The sequence below is a fragment of the Athene cunicularia genome, assembly GCF_003259725.1.
Source record: "Athene cunicularia isolate RWA chromosome 1 unlocalized genomic scaffold, athCun1 chr1_part1, whole genome shotgun sequence".
Taxonomy (NCBI): Eukaryota; Metazoa; Chordata; class Aves; order Strigiformes; family Strigidae; genus Athene; species Athene cunicularia.
In genome coordinates, this window is record NW_020799091.1 from 31,194,697 (window position 1) to 31,219,337 (window position 24,641).

At 39.8% G+C, this 24,641-nt stretch overlaps 1 protein-coding gene across 8 annotated transcripts in view; it reads left to right on the forward strand.

Moving 5' to 3' along the window:
• Positions 1–24,641, forward strand: part of ENOX1 (ecto-NOX disulfide-thiol exchanger 1) — a 381,250-nt gene that overhangs the window by 223,151 nt on the left and 133,458 nt on the right. For 7 of the 8 annotated variants that reach the window (XM_026853212.1, XM_026853203.1, XM_026853222.1 and 4 more), the window contains 2 exons: positions 14,967–15,102; positions 15,962–16,099. In XM_026853212.1, coding sequence (XP_026709013.1) covers positions 15,093–15,102; positions 15,962–16,099 — 148 coding nt within the window. In that variant the 5' untranslated portion in view covers positions 14,967–15,092. The remainder of the gene's footprint in view (positions 1–14,966; positions 15,103–15,961; positions 16,100–24,641) is intronic. The other variant, XM_026853269.1, reaches the window with a different exon arrangement.

Genomic DNA, 24,641 nt, shown 5'->3' on the forward strand with positions numbered 1-24,641 from the left:
TCCATCTCTTCTGTGGTACATTGAGTTACTCTGTTTCTAAGCATGTTTCCTTTCTTTTCAACTTTCCTTTCTTTGTGCATTTGTTCCTCATCTAGTTATTTTAGGTCAAGTCTGCAGCAGCTGAACAGAGTATAGTAAAGGTAACACTCTCTGACCTTCCTGCAGCAGGAAATTTTTTTAAAAAAGATAAATATCTTTTGTTAGCTATTATATTTATTGAAGACAATGGGGAGTTAAGTTTTGAGTGATGAAAATTTTGTAACTGCACCATTAATGTTTAATTACTATTGGCAGTGAAGAAGTGCCTTTCTGGATTAACTAGACACTCTGCTTCAGGGATATGCATAGGTGGCAGAAAGTGATAAAGCTGGTGAAACCGCACCTCTGGGAACATGTAATGGGATCTTTCCTGTGATATGCAAATTATGCTGCCAAGTTGCTGTATAAACAATTCATGGGAGAAGTGGTGAGAGGTAGTCAAATAGCTGGATCACATATCAAAGATAAAATCCATAACCAGGAATGGAAAAATGTGTTAAAAGAGTGGTTTTGCTTTTAAAAATAAATAAATAAAAATTCAAAAATCTTTGCCCAAAGCATGTAGTTGCACTAAAGAGTAAATAGCAAATGATTTATCACAATTGTTGCAGTTCCGAGTAAACAAGCATTTAGGAAACCAGTGTGCATAGTTTGTGAAAAAGAAGACTTTTTCTGGTACAAGCAATCTAGCCAATAATGCTACTTTTTTTTTTTTTTCTGAGAAAAAAGATTACTTCACAAATGTTAATTTGGTTACTTTTCAGGCAGAAGACGTGCACTGCTTACTTTTCAGTGATAAAACCAATCCTGCCATTTCTATTCTAAGCATGAGCAATGATCTCAGGCAGCCCAGCAAAACATATTTCAGGGCCATATACAGCCACAGATCAATGAGTCTGAGCAAACTTTATTGACACCAGCAGAAGCTGAGCTCACAGCTTCAGTCTGAGTTTCCACTTTCTGTATTTTATACTGTATGAGGAGAGGATTTTGGCTAATAGCACTCCTCCAATAAATCAAAGATCACTCTTTCACAAATGGTATTGAAGCCCTCATTGACATTGTGTCGAACTGCATTGTTTTTCCACAGAGGTCAATCCCTGTAGCACTTGTTTTCCCTCAGCCTTTTCCTCTACCTGCTGTTCATTTAGGATCTGATGTGGCTCAGCTGAAGCCAACTGAAAAGCCTCTGATTAACTTCAGTGGGAGCTGGATCATGTACTAGAGTCCTGAGGGAAATTTAAGAAGACACCAGGGAATATTAAAGCATCATGAGACAAGGGAAATATTTTTGACCTGTGACTTTCTTTTGTTTTGTTATGTAATAGGGATGGTACTCTAGATAGAGTTGTACAGTCATAATAAACAGGTCCTGCATTCAACAAATGAATCGTTCTGTTCTACATTTAATCACCCACAAAAACTGTGTCAGATGCTCTTCTACCAGGTACAATATCTCTTAATTAACTGTAATTAAGGTATATTATAACAACAGGATGTGAAACTAGATGAATCTGTCTCCTGACATTTCAAATTTGGATTTTTTTTTTTTTCTGCCAAGTCTCTTAACATGCTTCAATTAATGATAACAGAGGCCAGGCCATTCTCAGTGATGGACCTGCATACACGAATCTTAGTACTACTGAGATAGGATAGAGAATGATTCTTTCCATCGTTAAAGCCCCCTTAGAAACATGCATGGACTGATTAAGCTGAATTTACTTGTGCTCAGACATTGATTACTAGGAAGCAAAGGGTCAAAGCTTGATTGCCTTATCCTGGTAAGTGCAAAAACTGTGCTGGAGACCACAGGAAAATCTGGTACCTTGTCTTCAGGTTCTTCAGAGGATCTGTAGCCATTTGTAGCAGGTGTGGCATCTCTTTTCAATCACTGAGAAACCATACAAAGCTGTTTTATTCATGCACTATTCAAACAAGCAAATTTTTAACTTGAGTACCCAACAAAGGGGTTTAATTATCATCTAGAGAATCATTGCTTCTCCTCTGAGCTGTGGCAGATATCTTCACCAATTGGTAAGCATTTGGAGAGCTAATCAGTATTAAACCTTAGGTATAGATAGATTAATAGTTTAAAAGTTTTTAAACTGTTCCTGAATGAAAGGAAATTGCCAACTTCAAAGAGAGAATTTCCTATCTCAGGCATTTCTGGCCATGTAATTAAACTGAATATGCTCTCCCTTGCCCCTAGACACAGTTGTCCTAATGAAGATTAACAACATTGAATTTCTACCAAGACTGAAACCTTGTTTGAACCCTGAAATATGGACTATCACAACAATGTGCTACAACCCCATCTGATGACTCTTCCTTTACTTGGTGATACTTCACTGTGTGCCAGTGATGCAATTCATAATGTCACCAACCCATGGGACCTGGGGAGGAGTTCACTGTTCCAAAGATGAGCATTAGATGAAACTGGGTTTCTACAGCATTTAGTATGGTGTATAGATATTTGCCTGAAGCAAACCGTTATAAGGCATATGCAATCAGAAGGTCTTGTGTAAAACACTGAGGAAAAAAAGATGAAAAGCATATCTCCCATGCTGTTCCACTGAGCATCTCTGTTATGATCAGGACTTAATTTAGTGACCTACTATAGCTACTATTGATTGCACAATATAATCATGTTCCTGGAATTATTTTATTTTTGGGGGGGGTCATTTGTCTTTAGCTATCTCAGTTCTCTGTAACTTTCTAAAGAAAATATTTCAGAAATTTATTTGAATTGTGTTCCTAGACACAGTTGTGTTCCCAAGTAAATCAGTTATCTGATTGAGAAATGGCATGGTTACAACATTTTAGTTTTAACATACCACTAAACATTTTTTTTTAAAGTCTCATATTTTGTTTGCATCTTATGTGCCCAAACTCGCTTGATCACACGCAGGAAATATTTTTGTACACTGCTGCTATGCATGACTAAGAAAGGAGCTGTAGATAGAACAAGATGAGATACAGGCTGTAATTTACACCTGACAGAGTGTGAATTTCATTGCAAGTCCTTTTAAAGGAAACTTGCTATTTTCTCCACATTCGGATAGATAGCGATTCCATAAGAAATTATGTTCGTTGTCTTTTTTTGTTTGTTCTACTGTGCTTTGGTTTTGACTTTTACTAGGGAAGAAAATATTCCTTAACCTAATGAAATCCTGTGTTATCTGCAGGTACAGGTCATGGTCTCATGTTGCTGGACATAACACATAAGCAGAGAACAGCCTGACTAGGCAAGATTAATAAAGTGTTGAATAAAGAAAGTATTATCACACCGTTTTATGGGAGGGTGGGGGGATCAAGGCATAGACTGTTTAAATTAATTGCCCAAGGTCTGTTGCAGAGTTATATGAGGAATAGGAATCTCCAGCCACTTGCTTTTCCATTTTTAGAGAACTGAAGACCTCTTATTTGTTTTGGCTGAAATGCAATTTTGGATAGTTTGGAAGACATTTGGAGATAGGAGTCTATTAGTCTTCCTACTGGAAGAAATATTAGCAGGCAATTAAAAGAATAATATATGGGATCCATTCAAACTGCTCCACTTGCTGTTGCTGTGAGCTTCAGGCAAGAAGGTACATAGAGGTCATTTAACCTGACCGCTTATATATCACAAGCTGCTAGTGTCACCTGGGTGCTCCTAAATTAAACCATATATTTTAGACAGAAATACACTGGTCTCACAAAACGTTTTCTCTGCAGACTGTAAATTCAAAGGACAGGGCTTTGTTCTCTGCATGAATCTGCATTGCACCTTCTGTAGTATCACCTGGATAAACAAGGGCAGTTCATACTCCTGTCAGTTTAATCCCTTGCATCATCACAATTATTTTGATTAATTTGATACCTTGGAGCTTAAAAGAGCAAAGCAACCATTAGCAACATGAGCAGAGAAGGTGCCAAGGAGGCATGGACACTGACCCTGGCACCCTTTTCCCCCTCCTGTGTGCCAGAATAGCTCTGTGCTGCTGTAGGGAGGGTACCGAGTGGTGGCCATCAAGCTGCATCAGGGGAAGCTGAGGCAAACTGCTTCACCCCAGTGCCTCTACATGGGCTATGTTCTCTGCACATTCAAGGGGTGCAGTCAAGATTTAGTCCCAGGAGAGCACGGTACAGAAGTTTGCTGAATGACAATATAAACAAACAAGTCAAAAGCCGTTAGTTACCACATTCATAGCCGCAGGACAAATGCTTTATTCGTAAAGTTGCAGTGAAGTTGTTAACGTTGCATTTGTTTAAAAAGTAACTAGAAGGCCATTTGTGGCCCTTATAATACACATGTGAATCAGTACTATGCTGGTTTACACTGGTTACATTCTGCTTTATATTTTCCAGAGGGCCAATTTGCAAGGATTTTTACTGCACTAACAACTGCTATTTATGAATATAAGTAACTAATTTACCAAAGTCTCACACGGTGACTTCATGGCTTCCGCTTCACAGTTAAATGTTCTGCAAATCTGTTTCGGTCTTGTTGACTTTAGGTTGTTTCTGATTGTATCTTGAAGCCTAGAAATACTGTATTACAGTAAAGTAAATACATTATTCTTGTTATTGCCTTTGTTATTAGAAAATATTTATATAGTGCAGTAAATTTACATTGTACTTGACCAACATAGATAAAGGGAAATTCTCTGCCCTGAAGAGCTTATAATTCAAATAAGACAAGACAAGCAAACCTACAACAATTTGGAAAATGGTGGGTGAAAGTCCTGCATGCGTAGAGAGGGGGATGCTATCATCATCAGTGTTCCTAATTTTACATCACAGTAACATCTGAGAACTCTCAAATGGGATGAAACCCTGGCTGCACGAGGTGCCATGAAGAAGCCTGGCAGGAGGGTGGCCTTGACCCTGGATCTCAGAGCATTGCTGGCTTGCCAGGGAGCTCTTTGCTAAAGCCAACATAAATCCAATTGCAGCACAAGGACTACCGGGTTTCTAGTAGGTTTTAGTCCTGCCTGAGGGAAAATCCACATGGTTTCCTGCCCTGAAGAATTGTAATTGAAATTGGAGAAAGCAAATGCACATACAAAAAAGCTTTCAAGGGAAGAGGAGTGGAAATGTTGGCTGGGTAAAGGTACAGCAGGACCACCGGGAGGGAGGGCTTTCAGCATCATTATATTCACCATGATCTGCTGATCAAGACTCCTTTGCCATGACCCTCTGACAGCTAGTTACAAGGGAGAAGCCTCAAAATAATTTTTGTTGCCTGATCACAGCTGATGCACAGTAACTGCTATTCTCCTAATCTGACTGTGTTAGATATGGGATTGCTTCTCCCTCAGTGGAAGAGATTTACCTGAAATCATGGCTGACTGGGGAGGTCCCATTGGACTAGAGGGCAGCAAATGTGACACCTATCTACAAGAAAGGCAGAAAGGAGGATCCAGGAAACTATAGACCTGTCAGTCTGACCTCGGTGCCAGGGAAGGTGATGGAGCAGGTCATCTTGGGTGCCATTAAAAGTCATATAATGGACAACCAGATGCTCAGGCCCAGTCAGCATGGGTTCATGAAAGGCAGGTCCTGCCTGACAAACCTGATCTCCTTCTACGACAGGGTGACCTGCTTATTGCATGAATGAAGGGCTCTGGATGATGTTTACCTTGACTTTAGCAAGGCCTTTGACACCGTTTCCCACAGCATTCTCCTGGCAAAAATGGCTGCTCGTGGCTTGGATGGGCACAAGCTTCACTGGGTAAAAAACTGTCTGGATGGCCGGGCCCAGAGAGTTGTGGTGAACGGAGTTAAATCTGGTTGGCAAACAGTCACAAGTGGTGTCCCCCAGGGCTCGGTGTTGGGGCCACTCCTGTGGGAGTGTTGATCTGCTCGAGGGTAGGGAGGCTCTGCAGAGAGACCTGGACAGGCTGGAGCCATGGGCTGAGGCCAACTGGAGGAGTTTCAATAAGGCCAAATGCCGGGGGCTGCCCTTGGGCCACAACAACCCCCAGCAGAAAACAGGCAAAATTCCTGGTTCTACTTAACCTAATTCAACGTCTGCTGAAAGCTAATGGGTATGAGGGAGCAGAAAGAGCCTTGATGCTCTGCTCCATCCTGTGGGAGGTGGAAAGTCTTCTTCGTTCACCTCATTTACCCACAGCACATAGTCAGGGAGGAGAAAGAGGACATCAGGGACCTCCCTATAGCTGTCTTCGTCTGCCCCCAAGCATGGCATGAAGGATAAATAAAGCCAGTAGCAGCCTGGGCAAGGCTGATGGTCAGAAAGAGGAGACTGTGGTTGCTGAGAGGTGTGTGTGGTCCACACTGACCTTTAAAATTGGAGCTGCAAGGAGCAAGGGAGTTGTCTGGTAAAGAAATAGGGCTGAAAAGATGGGATTAATTTGCAAGTAGGAAGAAAAGGCCCAAGATTAATTCTCTTTCCAGAGAACAGGCAGATGTAGGGCATCACAGTTGTAGGAAATGTGTTTGAGTGGGCAGCTCCCGTTGTCAAACACTAATAGTCATATGTTGCCATATTCACTGGGGATGGACAGGAAAAAAAAAACCCCACCAACATAAAGCAAATCGTCTCTCTCTAAATATCCATATGTATCTATATTTGGGGACGTTCTCATGAGTTATTGCAAACTAACTCGTGATTTCTGTTCTGAGATTTGTTGTGCTGGAGTTATCAGTTGGGCAAAGGACAGGTGTGAGAGCTGAGTCCCTTGGCACTGAATGTTGTCTTGGGATTCGTACGGCATGCAGGTAGCTGAGCGGTAGCTGCGCTCCCAAGGCACAATTCGCTCAACACAGCTCTTCTCATTCCATGAGTATCTGACAAAGCAGATGTTCGTATCCAAAACTACAATGTAGACTTCTAGCCAGGGAAGTGAGATGTGTACCTCCAAGGTGTGTTTCATTGCCTAGAGAGGTAGGTGTCTGAAACAGGCTGTCAGAAGTATCTTGTTCTTCCCAGTTGCAACAAGGGCAGTAGGAAAGCTCAAGCACAGAAGTCTGCATTGGCTGAAGTTAGGTGAGATGAATACTTCCCTCCCCTATTAAAACAGCACAATATAACAGACAATACTGTCTTGGCTGTGAAGAGATATTTGGGTCAGGGAATGGCCTGTGACAGACTAAAGCAAGAAATGTGCCTCTGTTGTAAGGAGAAGTGTGGAGTCAATGGATGGAAACAAAAAAAATACAAAGAAAAACAGGAAATAGTATTGTGAGGTAAATGGAGAAGAACGGGAGATATACTAAGAGGAATGGAAAGAATACAAGATAAATGAGATCAGGGAGCACACTACCAATTCAGAGCTGGTAGCTTGGGAAAAGATCCTGAGTGTGATGTACTAAGAGGGGATGGCAGCATTTGGACTGAGGACAGGAGTAAGTTGATAGAAGAGATAGTTTTTCTCTTAAGCTGAATTTATCACCAGAAACTGTGAATTAAAACAAACAAAACAAGCCTAAATCTCTTTTCCAGAGCTTCACTTAGTAGCCATCACTGAAAGAATGCTTGATACTATTGCATAAAATTTTGTCCAATATGATTTTAGATCATTTCAGTACTCTGAAAAAAGTGCTCTGCAGATCACCCAGGCACTTGACCAAGGACACTTAGATGTCATCTTGTTCGCAATTTGGCCCAATGATAAAAGTGTGTTTTAAAAATATGAAAATAGTTTAACTGACAAGGAATTTTTTTCCCTATGAATCTCTGCCTGAAAAGACAGGCTGCTTTAACTCCAGGAGTTCAATTATACAGGCTTTGAAGGAGAAGAAAAATGATAATGAATGCGTTTTAGAAACTTCTAAAAAGTTACTTAAAATAGGTTTTCCATACATAATGTTGCCATGTGAAACTCAACTGTCTTCTGGGGCTGAAAAAGAGCAGTGTGTGTTCATTTGGAAATTCAATAACGAGGCTCCCGTGCCTCTGATGGACTGTATGATACCATCCCTGGGGCTTTGCCACAGACAGGCCTTGCCCGTCAAGCTGTTCATTTTTTCAGGAGGTGGCATGGGAGCGATTTCACTTTAGGTTAACCAGGAAGCTAAAATGCTCTTTCTGGAAGTGTGTACCAGCTTGCTTTGGTCTTTTTTTTCCTTATTTTTTTTTTCTTTTACTTTGTCCATTTTTCTGAAAAAAAAACCCAAAACCAAAACATCAGCAACCAAACAACCCTTTGTATTGCAGCTGCTTAAAGTAGCTCTAGTAAATATGAGGTAAGGACATTGTACAGTAGAGTTGGTAAGTGTGGTGGATTTATATTGCTGTTCCCTCAAGCCCTGATGGATAAGAAATAGCATGTATAGCCCCCTCATAATGACTGGCCCAGGTACTTTATGGCATCAAGGAGGCATTCCAGCACCTCTCATTTCAGTATTCAGCCTTCCAGTGAAGCTGCTGAAGTGTGTTTGCTCAGGACCTGCTTTGGGTGTTTTCTCTGTTGCCTGAAATACAGTGATGTGGGATGTCATATTTCTAAAGCAGTTAGTGGACTTTAGTAGAAAACAGTGTGATACAAGGCCTACTCTTAAAATACTGCTGTAAGTAATTAAAAGATTTCAGAATCATTTTTTTGTGTAGTTAAATATAAAGTCTTAAAATGCAGAAATATAAAGGAAGGATTGGCCTGATTTAGTCAGTAAGCCCCTGCCCTCTTAAATTGGAAGTAAATGATTCACAATTGCAAGCCGTCTTGGCAGAGTGAGAAACGGAGATGCAATCATCAGTTCACAACAGTGTTTTGTGTTCAAGGAGTAATCAGACCTGTTTCTATTAAGGCTGTGCTGCATTACTAGCCTGCAAAGTTGCTTTTTTTTCCCCTTCCAGATGATTTTGGAACTGCATATGCTTTTTCAATAACTAAGCTGGACTTCTGTGATGCTTTGCTCAAATATGCCTCCGGATTCTGTTATTTATAGAATTCAGCATATTCAGACTGCAGCTGCTAAAAAACACACAAAAGAAAAAGCACATTTGTACCCTGTTAAGACTTTGCTCTGAGATGCCAGTGAAGTTTGGGATTTAGTGTGAAATATTACCAGGTGACCTTTCAAGGAGCATCACAAGAGAACACCTGTTTATCTTGAAGACCTTTGTTTTGTTGGTTTGGGTTTTTTTTTCATGGTTGAAATCTTCCAGTGTTCTGCTTTCTGAGGGAAATCTGGCCTTTGTGTGTACCATGTGTTATCTTCAGGAAGTGCTGGGGCAGAGAATTTAAGTAATGCAGCTTCTCAAATGAGCAGTTCTTCCAGAAAATGTGTTTTGTGCAAATTGGCTTTGTTAAATTTAGAGGGAAACTGTAACTATATTGTGATTTTTCCCTAAATTGTCTTAGTCCTATCAGTATAGCCATGATTTACTCATTAACTGTTTTCCAGTGAAAATTGATGGAAAGGATCCTTTCCACCTATGCGTAAACCTACATATTCAGTGTACATAGTGAAAAGTGAAATCTGTTAATGCTGCAGCATATGTTTTATGAGTTTATAAGATGACAATATAGTTTTTAATGGCATAATCTAGAATGAGCAAAGGTGTTATAATTCATTCATAAGACAAAAGATCAGAATTATGTAAGTGAACACATAAGCTAGCAGAGCTCTGATTTAGGCTCTAAGGGTAGGACCCTGCTTATCTTCACTGGCTTGTGCCTAATGAAGCTGTTTTCTTAAGGAAAGTGCCAGTTCCTGCAGAATCAATCTTTGTTTTCAAAGGCCTCCTGTAAGAGAGAGATATGACAGACAAAACCAGGTAAACTGGGTGAGTCTCTGGAGACTCTGGAAAGCAAATGGCCTCTCTTCAGTAGGGCTGCGGGGGGCTGAAGCATACATTAGAAGCCTAAGTTAGGGTCCCATTCCAGAAAACAAGACACTTTCTCAAAAATGCTCTGGTACCTCATGTATTTATAAAATTAATAAATTAATTAAATGAATTAATAAATGGGTTTTTGCAAATTGTTGCAAGAAATGTTTGTTTTCCTTCAATTCCTTTTTAATTTCAGAATTTAAGTGATGTTTTCTAGGTGTTAAGATACCACTAACCATGCAAAAATATGAGACAATGCCTGTTCTTGAAACATGCAGTATTATTACTAAAAGCCATCTTCAGAATCACATTGGAGATCTTTTTTTTTTTTTTTTTTTTTTTTTTTCATGTGCTCCAAATAGGATGGCTACAACACAAAAGTATCATGTTCATTGTGCTACTCCCAGCTTTCTTATTAATCCTAAAATGGCCAGGAAGAAATGGATAGTGACTGACAGCAAATCCTTGTCTATCTTTTCTTTCTTTTTTCTCCTTTTTTACTTAAGTCCTATCTGCAGCTGGAGAAATAAAAACACTGGAAAGAACCTCTACAAAACACTTGATATATTTTAGAAGACAACCAAAGCTAGCCTGGTAAATGACCTGTACTTTGGCAGGTCAGGTGGAGTGTGACCAACCTCATGACCGCTGTCCTATGAATCACATTGAACAATAACAAACACTTTGCATATGTCGTTCTTCTAAGAACTGGAAAATTCACCTAGATGTAACAGTTCACAAGATAACGCATTGCTCCTTCCCACCTGCGCTGTCTTGAGAACCAGCACCAATAACTTTTAATGTCTTTGCAGCTTGTAGTCCCAAGTTTCAAAGAGTTGATAGCATCAGTTTTTTCTGTGGGGGATCTAGTGGCCACTAAAATTAGACAATGAGGTGAAATGACTGAAGGTCACCTAGCAGGTCAGTGTCAGATTTAGGCAGAGAACCTCCTTCTTGCATCTCGGGGCTGGCTGCTGGCCTGGGCACTCCACAGAGCCTTGTTACAGTAATGCATTTAATCAGCTTTGCTCCATGTCATAATTCATTGTCTGTGGTATTATGGATATCTAAAGGGTAGGATTTTAACTTAGCAATCTGCTGTGTTATTGAATTAGCTTTATGTTGTGTTAATTTCTTTGTCTCATGGCATTCATTGCCTGTGATAATTGATGCACAATATATAACCGACTTCTGTATTCATTTGGGTAACTGCTTTTAATTGCCTGGTATAAAATATGCGTACTAAATACAATCTGCTATGACTGCTATGACTGAGAAGTGCTCATTGGTATGGACTTAAGTGTGCTTTATCTTCCTGACAACCTGTCTGAGGAAAATCTAGACGTCTCACACAATCCACCATCCAAAAACTGGTACTTGCATTTTGTCTGCAAAACACTTACACTTACAAAGTGTTTGGCATTAAAATTTTGTTAATCAGAAGCTCTGAAATAAGAGTTTGTATTAACATCCCTACCCCTCCCAAACCTCTGGGGAACTCTTTACACATTTTCTCCTGTAAATCAGGATTATGGCTTTATTTGCTTCTGAAGTTACTCCCCCAGAGTAAAGCTGTTCCTGTTGCCCAAAAAGTGGATTTGTCACCTGGTGTGCAATAGGTCAATAATCACACACTCAGGAGAGACACTGCTTATTTATTTTAGGGTTGTGCCAGCCTATGTGCTTGGTGGTTTCCGACAAATCAAGCACAACAACAGGACTTTTCGTGCTATATTTATACACAAAACTGTCAGAGTTAGTAATTTTCCAAGTCCATCCTCTCTACAATGATTGATTAGTAATTTACATGCCATTATAATACTGCTGACACAATAATTCTAGTACTACACATGCTCAGGGGAAGGGTCTTCACCTGGGCAAGGGTCTTGTTAACCTATGGGTGTGATTTTTAGTGTTGTAATGAGGGTAGTTCAGCTAAGGATACATGGTCCTTGAGTTTGCTTGCCAAGCTGGGAATGCATCCTCTTCAAGGTCTAATTGTTCTGGGATGTCCTTGCTCAAAGAATCTATCTACATGTTCTTCTGATTAGGGATGCCTTTGGCTTTAGCATATACAAAGAACATCTTTCTTGACCTAAGCGTAATATTGCTACATTGTTCTAGAAGTTTAACCTTCAACACTTCGGTGGACAAATGTTTATAAACACAGATTTCTTTTACATACATCTTTGGGTCATTCATGCCCAGAGGAGTACTAATGAGTTATAAATCAGGAATGCTTTCTAAAGGTGCGATGTCAGTGAAACGTTGTTGGTTAATGTCTGCTCAGGATCCTGGCATAAGCTTACACTTTCTTGCCTGTTTAACCAGTATCACAGTGATTCCTTTTATTTTTAAGAAAACAAGAATCCTTGCTAGTAGATGTATTTCTCAGCAAACACAGCACTTTGCTTTTTATAAGACATAGTGAGTGGGTTTATTTGTTTCCCTGGCTTGTTTTGTTTCTAGTGTCATGACTGGTGTAATAATGCAGTGTCTGAGCTATACAAAGAAATGCTGAAATTTGCCCAAAGCTTATTTTACTTTAAGCATTAATGAAACCTTCCCCACCCGAATTTTCAGAACTTTTTAAACAAAAGCTAATGTTTGAGTCTAAATCAGGTGTGAAATGCCTGTGAGATCGTTTTAGCCATATTATGTTGCTCTGTGTTAATGTAACCACTGAGATGTCAGTAAAAGGGATGTTCACAATTACTATTTTTCTTTTTAAAAGAGCTAGTTTCTACTAGCTCTGTCCTTCAGGATGTAGCATTAGTTCTGCTTACAGCTTGCTGCAAATTATTCAGTGTTCATAGGTGCATTTATGCTTGTTATTCAGCTCTCTTCCACTGAGAAAATAGCCTGCAGCAGTTCTTGGTTAGATAGGACTAGTTCCACTGTAGGCTCCTAACATGCTCTTTTGTGGTTTTTCCCCTGGTTCAGCCTGCACTGCATCCAGGTCCTGCTGATAAAACAGTAGACTTGATGGCCAGAGAGAAAGCAAAGCTGCCCAGAGCCAGCATGAGCTATGAGAGTATGTTTTGAGCAAAGACTTTCATGGCATATTGGGCAGAGCTGGTGGCATAGTACTACAGGAGTTTCACCAATTAACCCACTGATTCTGCTTTATTTTATATTCCTGCTGTTATGTTCTTCCTCCTCTGCAAGGACTTTGACAAATCCTTGTGGCTAATTCATGAAAGTATACCAAAACTTGAAATTTGTGGACAACCTGGTAGAAGGCAAACACCAAAAATGTCACCTCTTAATTCCCAGTAGGCTGAGGTGCATTTGTCTACCCCAGTGTCTGACTCTTTTATGCTCTAGTTCCCATTTCTGCCAAACTAGTCCAACTGCAGTGTGGGTTTGGGGGGAAGAGAGTGTAGAGTTCGGCAGCAGACCTTTTTATTTCACCCACCTTACACTTCCCAAGGCAGTCAACAGGGGGATGGAATGGCAGAGAGAGTCTGACACCCATTTTACTATGCCTTACGCCTATAATCCATACCTGTCTGAGATGCCTTTGCCCCAAAACCGTGGGGCAGCACCTCCTTTCTCCCCAGTAGTCAGGATGATGCATTATGGAGACAAGCAACTAGCCCATGGCAAGGTATGAAGAGGCATTTCATCACTATTGGTTTTCAGATGCACCTTCCTGCATCAAGGCAACAAGGCTGCCAGTGATGGAAAGAAGTGAACCACTCTAATCTGGGCTATTCAGCATATATTTGTAAATCAGGATTGATTTGGGAGTGATTCATAGAGTGAGGGGGGCTGTACTGTGTGAGAAATAACTTATTGACAAGGAATAACTCAGCCAGCTCTAACCTTGAAATAGATGTTTGTGGTCAGAAGTTTATAGCCTGAGTGGAAAGAGCTAAGTACAAGTTTAAGGAGCTGAACAGGAGACACCCAGTTTTTAAAAACTTGACATAAATCTCAGGTGGCTTGCTTTATGTCAGTCACATTCCCTGCAGACGGCTTTCATTCAATGTTTGTTTGGTGTTTATAGATGTTTTTTAAAAGCTAATTTTACCATAAAATTATTTTATGTTATGTATAATGAATAGTGGAGATCAAATAAGAATTGGAATTGCAAATTCAAATATTAAGAGTTGATAAATATTGACTTTTAAATAGACCCACTGTAGGTTTGAACAAAATGCTTTTTTAACTGGTTATTTGAAAATCACAACATGCTTAAAAATGTACAGCACTGTCTGATCCTGACTCTTCACTTTCACAGCTATCAATGTGGTCATGTTCCTATGAAGTGATCTGTACAGTGTCAGGCAACTACAATATAAAACTTTCTGTCTTGTATCTTATGCACACTGGGCAGATGTAGCTAATGCACAAAGATTAACATGGGCATGCATATATCTGTGATCACCCTCACCCCAGCATTTTCCCACTCTGCTGTGAGTGCTGGGAGCTTACAGCCTTTGGTCACACCTCTTACCTGTTTGATCATTCAGCCTGATGCACTGACGTGGTGAGCTTCACAAACAACAGTAACAGCAGCAAGAAGTTACCCTTACATAAAATTCATGGTCTCACAGATACCAGATGAAAGCAATGTGGTTTAGCTAGAAGCAGATACTCCACCTTTGCTTCAAGATAACTAACCTTTATGAGCCAAAGATACGGTGTTAGTTAAGGAGCAGGCATCATCTTCAGCTTTGTAAGGTTTTCTTACTTTTCCACATCTCTGCAGGCTCCATTCTGTAAGTCATTGCAGGAGTATTTTTTTTTCCATTTTCATCTCAGAACAGGACACTATTTCCTTGAACCTTATAACATCAGTTAATTGTTAACAGTTAAAAAAAATCATATTCAACCCTTAATATGTTCTTTCAGCTGATGCCTTCATGCTGAGGAGGCTGTGTAGCTACTGATAAGACCTAATTTGTGAAGGGCTTTTCAGCGGTCTGACAGGTTCATACGTGGCACTGTTTGTTCAGCAGGCAAGGATGAGCATTTGCTGAAATGCCTCTACAACGGCCACTAAATGTGTGCAAGGAGGCTGGGGCTGTTGATCCAGAGGGAGTGGGCAGGAGCTTCAAGTGGATTCCCAGAGTGGTCTGTTGCTTTGCAACTGTGTTCTGACTGCGGCTCTTGATAGCTGATTTCATCTTCTCTCTTTCAGAGCCTAATGAGCTGTGTGTGGGCCCTTCGTTCAGTGATATCCCATCTCAAGATGCTGCTAATACAGTAGTTAATTATTCCTAGCTGAAGAAGTCCTAACAGCAGCAAAAGGAACTGGGGAAAAGCAATGGCTGCCGGTAAATATCTTAGGTCTGCAAAGGTCATAAGAAAATAGCTGGAAAGAGGTGATTTCAGCTGTGACTGGGGAAGGGCAAAACAAAAATGTGCGATCACACCTTGTGTTTGGGGGTTCAGTATCAGGAAGGTACCATCCCTTAGCTACGTGACCCACTCTTCCCAACCCAGGAAAATCCAAGCCTAGGTTCAGTCTGTGTTGACCCAATTCATGATAATTCTCTTTTGTTTCTAGAAAAAAAAAACCCGTGGTATTTCCCATAGTGAATCAATTTGGTTTGACCTCATTTTAATTAGGGGCTAATGTATTCTTAAATCTTTCACCAAAACAAATTGTACCTTACATAAAACAGGTCTTTCCTTGGGGTGTGTTTGGTTCTCACAGCTTTCTGACAAGTTGCCACAGATTATATATAATTAAATCATATCAGAGGATTTCAGGGCAGTTCATTCAGGTTGGGAGGGGGATCAGAAGGTCTCCAGTCCAAGCTCCTGCTCAAAGCAAGGCCAATCATAGCGTAAGATCAGTTGCTCAGGGCTTTTATCAAGTTGCATCTTGAAAGCTGCCAAGGGTGGCAAACAGCACAGCCTGTTCCAGTGCTTGACTGTCCTCATGGTGAAAATATAACCAGCCTGAATCACTCTTGTTTCATTTTATGTCTGTTGAATGTTCCAATGTCTTTATGTTTTGCTATACAATTCCAAGCACTATTATCAATGGTCTAGGAGGTGAATCATAATTATGAAACAAAACAAACCCAAAATAAGCACTGGTTGTGATATCTTATTTTCACTGAAGGTTTTGGTTAGAAATCCTGGTATGTTGACTTTTCTGCTTACAGGGTGTTTCTTTTCTTGCAGCAGCTGATGGTTTGGGAAGTATAGCTATAGATACCACACAACTTAACATGTCAGTCACTGATCCGACAGCCTGGGCTACAGCTATGAATAACCTGGGGATGGTTCCAGTAGGACTAGCTGGACAACAGCTTGTGACAGGTAAGATTTTTCTTTTTTAAAGAGATCACTTGTGCCATCCATGAATTCTTTGGGTCCTCTAAAAATATAAGGAATAATTTCTGAGGATATTTTATTTTTATTTTCTGAAAACATCACCTATGATCAGTATTGCATAATGTATTAGTCTCTTCTTGTAGTAGGTATATAATCCATATTATATTATATTTTAATCTTATGGAAGAGCCAAAAATCTTTGGGGAAGTTAAACAACCAAACCATCGATCCTTATGCTGGGTCAAGTCCAGAAGGCAGGTCACGTAAGAAAAACATTTGTTTCTGGTTTTCTGTTCAAGCAGGATGTCTTGAGGTTTTGTCAAGGAATACTCTGGGCTGGGAACTTTTGACTGGAGAAAGATTTTGAAGTTATGTTAATTTGGTATAAAATCATGAAGCCTGTTGAATTCATATGCTCAGTTGATATTAGTGAAGCTTTCCTATTGGGTGTGTGCTTATTTACTTTCCACCTGACTCCATAAATTGAATTTCAAGAGGTTGTCCTTATTTGATTTTGTCATTTCAGTTCCCAAACATAGTTTGGGAGAGTGTTTCAGGGGATCTCTTTTTCTGACAACAATAAAAAAAGTATTTTGAAACCATCAGTGTTTCACAGACAAGCCTGGACATATGAGACTTCATTGTCTACAGTAAAGGCCCAATTAGTTGGGATTAATAAAACTTCATTGCTTCTGTGAGGTAAAGAAAAATTATTTTTATGTGGGTGGGTGCCCTATAGACACAAGCCACATGCCAGGCATATGACAGATCCCCTCTGGAAGTTGCACTGCCACTTCAGCTTAAGAACATCCGTGTAACATCTGGATCAGAGCAGCATCCTGTCACATCTGCACCTGTCCATGTAGACACAGATGCAGTGAGCCAGGTCATGATGTTCTGCCTGCCTCACCAGGGATGCGTGACACTTAATTTTGGCCAAATATGTCCCCTTCTGAGATTGGGAACTGAGTGGAGCTGTGCCAGCTCACAACTGATGGTCTGGCTCTGAATTACTTGTTTTACAGGCGGGTAACCTAAGCTGCACGAAAGCTGATTTATAATGAATCAGTCTCAAGCAGAGATTGTAGCTGGTGGAGGCTGTGAATTCATTCTTGGTCTCTGGCTTTAACCCCATGCTCCCGATTAAAAGAAACAAGCAAAGTCATCTGCTCCTCAGGAGCCAGTTCTCTTCGATGTTTTTATCAATGACCTGAACACAGAAGTTGAGTCCACAGTAAGTTTGCTGATGATGTTAAATTATGAGGAGATGATGATTTCCTTGAGGGTAGAGAGGCCTAATATAGAGATCTGGATAGATCAGAGCACTGAGCAATCACCATCCGTTTGATGTTTAACCAGGACAAATACCAGATTTTGCACCTGGGACAGTGTAATCCTGCATATATGTGTGGACTGGGGGACAAGAGGCTGGAGTGTAACCCTGCAGAGAGGGACCTGGGGTTTTTGGTTGATAGGAAGCTCAATATGAGTCAACAATGTACCCTGACAGCCAACAGGGACACCATGGGGTGCATTAAGCACAGTGTAGCTAACCAGTCAATAAAAGTGATAGTCCCCCTCAGCATTGGTGCAGCCTCACATTGATTGGCGTGCAGTTTGGGGCTCCACAATTTAAGAAGGATATAAAAATGTTAGAGTGCTCCAAAAGGAGGCAACAAAGATGTTGAAAGGACTAGAGGGAAAGGCTTAAGAGATGCAGCTCAGGATACTAGGTTTGTTCCTCTTAGAGAAGAGGAGGCTCAGAGAAGACTTCATTGCTGTCTACAACTTCTTCATAAGCAGGAGCGCAGAGGGTGGTGCTGATCTCTTTTCTCTGGTGTCCAGTTGTAGGACTCGAGAAAATGGCTTAAAGCTTCATTGGGGGATGTTTAGATTGGTTATTAGGAAAAAGTTTTTCACTGTGAGGGTGGTCAAGCACTGGAACAAGTTCCCCAGGGAAGTGGTCATGGTTCAAAGCCTCTTGGTGTTCAAGAAGCATTTGGACAATGCTCTTTGATATATGGTTTGGATTGTTCTATGTGGAGTCAGAAGTTGGAATCAATAATTGTCATGGGTCCCTTCCAACTCAGAACATTTTATGATTGTATGTGCTGGTGGGGAAACAACTTTTTCCATTTTCTGGCGGGGCTTTGCCTGCAGGTGATGCACTGAGCTTTGATTCGATTACCTCCAACCCTGAAAATAGCCACATGTCAAAATCATCTTCTGCTGCTTTCATTTATAAGCATCTCAGTTGCATAACCCATGGAGGTTTGCCCACATTTTTGTCTTCCCCTCTTCCTCTGTCTCTCCAGTTTCGGTGTAAATTGCCTCCTCAGGTGTGCTACACAATCCCTACATGTCAGCCTCATCTCATGTGCAATGCTCTTCTACACAAGGGAGGATCTCCAGGACTTTAATTCCTTGTCAGCTGCCTTCTGTAATTTCCAAAATTATGTGTATCACGTATTGTAGGAGTGTTGTACAGGTCAGTTGGTATTTGTTTAGCATTTTCAATGTATGAAAGGTGCCATAAGTAATAAATATTAATTACTGGAGTGCTGCCTGATTTCTCTATGGATGCAGAGTAATTTCTTTTCTTTCCTTTTTCTTTCCTTTGTTTGACACTCTCTTGTATTTTGAAGGTAAATAGGTGCTTTGACTTTTCATTATATTTCCTTATCATTTATATGTTCTTGACACATTTTCTTCTTCGTGGCAAATCCATAATGTCAAAATCACGATTTACCATGAAAAGACTATAGAATTATTTGCTGTAATGTGTTTACTATATCTGCATTCAGTGAGAGTTTGCATTGACATATTCAACCAAATATCTAAATAGTCTTTAACTCTTTCTGACTTTTTTCATTTTTTTTCAATTAACACTACTAATGAACTCATCTTTGTCATCAGTCACATACTGGTTTTGCTACTGTCATCTGTGACATTGCTCAGAGATGAAAATGACACACTCATATCCCCATGCTAACTTTTTGTTGGTCTTTAAAAATGTATTTTATTCTCTTTTTTTCCTGCCTGGATGGCAGCTAGGAAAGCACTAAGTAGTTTAGATTAATCATGGAGAGAGCGTGATGTTTCCTGGATATCTTTACATAACCTGCGATGGTCTGAAATTTGGTGTATGGTACTCATCTATATTATGACATATCTTAGTTCTCTGATCTTTCAGTTTCTAAAGGACTTACCCATTCACAGTCTTTTCTTCCCCAAACCAACTGGTTCCCAATTCCTAAATTGCTCAGCAATTTTGCTCCCTTAGGTATGGAGCCCATATGATCTACCAAGTCTTTTTAAAGGTTTTTGATGTTGGGGTTTTTTCCCAACTGTTGTTAACTTTGTTGCTGTGTAATGTGCTGGGATGCTTGCCTTGTTATGCTCCCCGCTTCACAATCTGTGAAGTTCTTACCTAGCCTGAGAGTTTGTTAAAATGACAACTAAAGCTTCTACAACATCTGGCCAGTACTCTTCTCACAAACTGGGATGTAGGCTCTCTGGTTTTGGTAACTAATCAATTTTAAGCACTGCTAACTTTTTTAATGCCAGTTTAGATGATATCTGCACTCTATTTAATTCTTTATCTCCTGGTGCTGTAGAATTGGATTTTTGGTCTGGGCAAATGTCAGAGCCTTTCATTTGTAAGGATGGATTCTTGTTAATAGTTGTATATCTCTTCTGTTTCTACATATATTTCACTTACACTTATTGTTATTCAGAAGGCTTACCTTTTCCATAATATTTGGCTACTGCATTACATATACACTAATATGTGCACTTATACATTATATATACATAATTAATACAATAAACTGTAGTTTAATAATACATTAGTTAAAGTGTTAAAGATTGATGTGGAATAGTTATGACTGAAAAGCATTTTCATTTCAAACCTCCCATTTCAGCAGGTTATATTTTTTTCCAAAAAATTGCCTTTTGGGCTGAATTTCCTCACAGTTGGTCTCAGCCCAGAGGAAAAAAAAAATTCTGAAAGATTGGAGAAAATCTTAAAATTGATGTTTTCTACGTTTTGAGACTTTGAAAGAAATGGTCAGGTCAAAAGGGAAGGATAGTTTGTACTCTACCTTTTTGAGATCTGAATCCTCTTTGTGCACTCATCAACTCTCATTCAAGTACATCTTTCAAGTACATTCAAGTCTGCTGTTTTGTTACATTTTAGGACTAACAGAAAAACTCAGTGACCTCAGGCCAAGTGAAAATGTTTTATTTTGCTTTTGCATTGGTACTTTCTAAAGGCAATTTTGGCATTGCTGAATTTAGTGTTCTTCTGTTTTCATTTGTTTCAGCAAATGGCATCAGGTCACCTGTTTTCTAAAGGAAGACATCCTGCCAGGAAAATGATTTACTTATCTGGTTCAGTTTGGTTCTCCTTTCACTAATGAACCATCATCCTGAAAAACATGAAGCAATTTTGGGATGCTTTCCTCCAGAATGACTGAGATGACCTGAACATTTGTTAGGCAAAAATGGTGTATGTCAAAAGGTTCCCTGGTACAAATGAACATGCAGAGTGGTACATAAGTGGTAATTTTTTTAGACTTAGTTAAACTCATGCCTTGTGCTGCATATTTGTGCTCTTATAGAGAAAAATAACAAACCACAAGGGCAGACATCCAAGATGAAAGTTATAGATCTGTCTAGTAGTCAAGGGTATGCCTGAAAACTGATGCATTCTGCTTATTTTCAGGAGAATTATTAAGGCACACTTTTCCATGTGAGTCCAGCCAACATGCCTCAGACTCAAGATACTAACGTTTTCAGTGGCATCTGGTCTTGTTTTTGCTGAAGTTAGACTTTGACCACTTGTACAAAATCCTAGTGCAATCAGAGACTAGGAAGCTTTGAAGACTAACATCTTGCTTTCCAAAAGGTGTATAAAAAGCATACACCATTTTTGTGGCCTCAGGCATGTATTTTTTAGACACTGGAGGTTGTGAAATAGTAGACACTTACATCAACCTTTCTGTTTTTCCATTTGTCTTTGCTTTCCCCACACACTTGTCTTTTGACCTGATTTCAGTGGAACATAGGAGCTGTCAGTTCCAATCAGGTCACCTCGCTCAGGATTGTGCTTTTGACAGTGTTGAGTATCAGATACTTCATAGGGAGAGATGTACAAGGCAAATGAGCGCTGGAGTGCTTTTCCCTCTGAAGGGCTCTCCTCTTGATCATTAATATATAGAATAGGGTTCCCCAAACTAGAGGTTATATTTCCAAATCAAGTTATAACTCAGCAAAACTTCACTTCAAGAAGCAGAACCTGTGACAATAAGTCATTGCAATCCTGAAACTGTAAACCTAGACTTACTTTTTGATAATAGAAAAATTGGCAAAATTTTGATCTAGAGACTCCTGAATCCCAAGACACAAGATTAAATATCCCTCCTGTAATTTCGTTAGCTCAAAACCTCTAAGTCTTTGGAGATGTAATATTCAGACTCTCTTTCTTCAGAATTAAGATTGTAACCAGGGGCAATCACTATATTCAGGTTCCAGTTAGTCTCAAGCATTTTTCCATGTGATGGGCATATCGGGGAAGACTAGCATGATGGCTTTTCCTTCCCCTACTCACTCAGTTCGGTATCTCAAGAGGTCACTGATTCCTATGCAGAGGAGAAGTTCTAGGGATTATTTGAGAAAAATCAAGGGTGGGCTGAGACTTAAATGTTCCATCACCAGTCTGCCTTGTCTATTGAAAAGTCCGTCACGCTTCAGTGTCTTTCTACCATAAAATAGATGAGATATGCTTTATGAATTACTATTGACTGCAGATCATCATACGCTGACTAAATCGTAAACATATCCCTCATTATTCTGGTTGTGTACTATTTTTGTAATGTTAATGAAGAAAAATCAAATAAAGTAGGAAATCAAGGTATATTTGATTATATTCAGCAGTTTCCCGAAGAAAGACTGTATATTAAGCAGCACTGAAGACTTTAAGAAGTCATCTGGTCAGATGAATCTGCCAGCTCTTGTGTGTATACTTCTTCTGTGGCCTCTCCATTACTGAAGTCTTGGAGCCACTGATAGCCATCTGGCAGTCTCATTTCGTTTTACCCATGTTATCCCATTACCTATTAAAGCTTCCTTTTTCTACACTTCATTGCTTAGCCACTGAACCAATGTGCCGCTGAGAACATTACTCGAATCCTGCAAGACATGCCTAACAAAACACAGCTTCCTTTTCTGTAATTAATAGTGAGCTCTTGTTAATTGATTACAAGGTCTATCCACTAAAGTTTTAAAGTTGTTTTATGTCCTGAAGATAGTAACTTCTTTTAGGAAAAAATGCTTTGGCATCTATAATTTGTCTATTTATTTATTTTTAATAATTCAAATCTTGAATTTGCTTGTCACACTCCAGATGTAAGCTTTGACATCACAAGCAGCTGGTGAAGATGCTCCACACACTCTCGTTCCCCTGCCCCTGTAAGATGCAGACCACAAGTAGCTGCTGGAAGAGTTCAGCAGCCTGGTGGCATGGCAGTGTAGTGTGTTTACCTGTGTTCTCAACGCTGCACTAGCTTGATATCTGGCAGCAAAGGAAGATATAAAAAGTCTTAATAAAATCTGAAGAGTTTTCCATAGGTTTTGAAAATCTTTTGAAATTGCAAGGGACCTTTGGAATGCATTTTCTCAGCTGTTATGGCTTCCCAACCTGGTTTATCCATTGTGTTTCATTAACAAGCCAGTCTATGGAGCAAAAGAAATGTATTAAGGCATACTCTGAAGAAAATCATATAATTTCCCTCGTTTTATTCTAGTTTCTTCCTACTTTATTTTTATAGTATTCACTACAAAAACACTGCATTTTAGTCAAGAGGAAAAGATACACCATTTAAATTACTGAATGACCAATCAGAATAATTAAAGAGATGTGAAACATACTCTAAAGGATTAGATTAGAGTCAAGCTTGTACCCAGATAAAACTATGTATTTTTATTATCAAGACACAGGAGAGCAGCAAGAGTGAAAGAGAACAGGTACTGTGGGAATCCCTATATGTAGAGCCACTGGGAGCATCTCTAAAGAAGTATTATATTAGTGTAACAAGTAGGTTTTTTCATTGACCTGAAAAGCGCCTGCAGAGTTAATCACACTTTCTATCATGTGAGTGTTACTCAAGGAGACTTCACACCAGGGGACATTAAAGTGCTAGGAACAAACACAGTCAGGTTACAACAGAAAAAGGAGAGAGTTTCAATGGCCAGAGGAAATGTGGCAGAAACTCTAAGTGCCTTTAACACACTATTCAGGGTTAAGTGTGCCTCTTAGGTCATTCAAGTGCCTCCTCTATATTAGACCTTAATTGAGGCCAAGAATGAAGATAATGATTAAAATCTGGTCAGCGCTTAAAGATAAATAGTGCTTTTTAACATAGTGTGAGGGGCTGAATGTCCCAAATAAACAAGATTCAGAGGTGAGCAGGGGCACGTAAAGGGAATTACTAAGTGCAAACCTTGCATTGTATGTGGAGTGAAGGGTTTTTCAGGAATATGGCATTTGTCTCTCTGTTGTTATACTTTTTTGTCCAGGCCAGTTAACAGTTTAGGAAAACAGACTGATTACTATTTGGCATAACTCTTCTTAACTGTCTCAAAATACCAGAATAAATTTATGATGCAAACCATATTGTTTGGATATTTTGGCATTTTGTTTTTTGTTTGTTTTGTTGTTTGTTTTTTTTTTTTAATTCCTGCCTGTTGGTAATTATACCACCAAAAATCTGTTTGGCATGTTTTTATTTGAAGTTACAGTAAAGTAACATAAGGAAATATTTTATTTTTGCAAAAGTTTTCCCCATCTTTTACCTCACTTTGGAAGGCCTCCATTCCTGCTATTTTCCATGTGTTTGTTTATTCTAGACAAGAAAGCCCATGAGTAATTATGAGCATCCCACTGCATAAAGTAAGCCAAGAGGCTGTTGGGAACCATTTGCTACTGACTGTTCACTTCTGCTGGATCACAGTTTATCTGCAGCACTTCCCCTTCACACATCACTCCCCATCCAAGTATCCCAGTTTCCTTGGCCGACATGGGGAATCCAGTGTAACCCCTGTGTGATATACAGTTTGCTGATGGGAAAATTGAGTTATTGTGGATTGAAATCAACAGAAAGAGTAAATTGACCATTTTAACTAATCAAAGACAAGGTATGAATACCAGGTTATGTATTTTCATGGGAAAAAGGGCATGTTAATGGCAGACTGCTTGAAGGCAACCTGCTGAGCAAAGTCATGGTGTCTAGGTGGCAAGGCAAAGCCCTTAAGCCAAAGCTATTTCCAAGTTGTGTAGACGGTCTGCAGGAGAAGGGCACAGCAGTCCCAAGAGGACTGTTAACTCTGTCCATGCAGAGTGCTCTCAGGAGAGCGTGGTGATCAGGATGGCACAGATGGCACAGCCTGGGGGAGTCACAGAGCAAGACTTCCTTGGGATGGGAAGACTTGAATATGAATAAATCCCCAGGCAGCCACCCCAAATCAA